The sequence below is a fragment of the Lottia gigantea genome, assembly GCF_000327385.1.
Source record: "Lottia gigantea unplaced genomic scaffold LOTGIsca_1118, whole genome shotgun sequence".
In the NCBI taxonomy this organism is placed as follows: Eukaryota; Metazoa; Mollusca; class Gastropoda; family Lottiidae; genus Lottia; species Lottia gigantea.
In genome coordinates this window covers 12428-13553 of record NW_008707044.1, presented here as the reverse complement: position 1 = coordinate 13553, position 1126 = coordinate 12428, and the positions used below count along the sequence as shown (strand labels likewise).

Sequence of the window (1126 nt, the reverse complement as noted above, 5' to 3'; positions counted from 1 at the left end):
AACGAAACAAAAACCAGAGTAACCATATCTCTACCAACTGAAATGGACACTACACCTGCACCATCTAGAGCTACCACGCTGCCGAACCAAACCCCTAAACGAGCCCGAAGTTCACCTACTCCTAGTCCAGCAGACATAGGTAAACGCTCTCGTAGAGAGGGCACACCCCTTCTCTTTTCACTTTCAGACTCGTCTTCCCCTTCCACACCATCTGAATCTTCACCACGTGATCCAGGATCCGCCAACCTTTCTTCCTTCTGTGCGTTTTTGGACCAGCAAACCACCCCTCAGTCTCCATCCAAGTCGAGACATGTATCCAGACCTTCCCCTCCTCGAACCAGATCCCAGTCCGTTCCCAATGCTACAATTCTAACTACCAAACCAGTACCAATCACACCGTCGACGACCATTATATCCGCTACCAAACCGTATTATCACCAAACCAAGGACAAATCATTATGGAAACTACCTGCTCTAAAGAAATCAACTTTAATAATTGGATCATCTAACCTGAATCGAATTACCAAAACCAGTTCGGACACCGAAATACATTCTTACCCCGGTGCCCAAATCCATCACATACAGTCAATCCTGGAATCATACGACCATGATCCCAAACCTACTACCATTATTCTTCATGTAGGCCTCAACAACCGTGATCAGATACCAAAGACCTCCTTTAATCGAGTAAGTCTTTAAACTAATTACTGGGGATATAAATACTGAGAGGCCACCGCTAGGCCAAACTGTAGTTAACTTGAGCCGCAAAATTCTCACACCCCTTCAGCATTCAATCTTAGACCGTGGACTTAAGTTTATTCCCACACCAAAGATAGCTAACTTGAATTATCTCCGACCATCCATTGAACGATTTCAACGAAATCTTAGCTGCACATATTTTTTTCGAAACCACCCCCCACGTGGTGCTAGAACAATGTTTATTCCTAAATCCACGTGGACACCCCCTCAGGCCGCCATCCATCCTGAAATATTGAAAGCATTTGCTAGTATGAATAGCCAAACAGTGAACATTTCCATAACACACGANAAGCCTAATCTCACACGAGTGGAACGTGAAGCGTTAAACTTACTTAAGAAAGACGATAGCATTGTTATTAAAAGAGTG

General features: G+C 44.2%; 1 protein-coding gene across 1 annotated transcript in view; it reads left to right on the top strand.

Annotated features, from left to right (window-relative positions):
- Window positions 1-42: 42 nt before the first annotated feature.
- Window positions 43-1126, top strand: part of LOTGIDRAFT_176377 (hypothetical protein) — a gene marked incomplete at both ends in the record, with an annotated part of 8504 nt that continues 7420 nt past the window's right edge. Inside the window, one exon of the mRNA XM_009047421.1 lies at window positions 43-639. Coding sequence (XP_009045669.1) covers window positions 43-639 — 597 coding nt within the window. The remainder of the gene's footprint in view (window positions 640-1126) is intronic.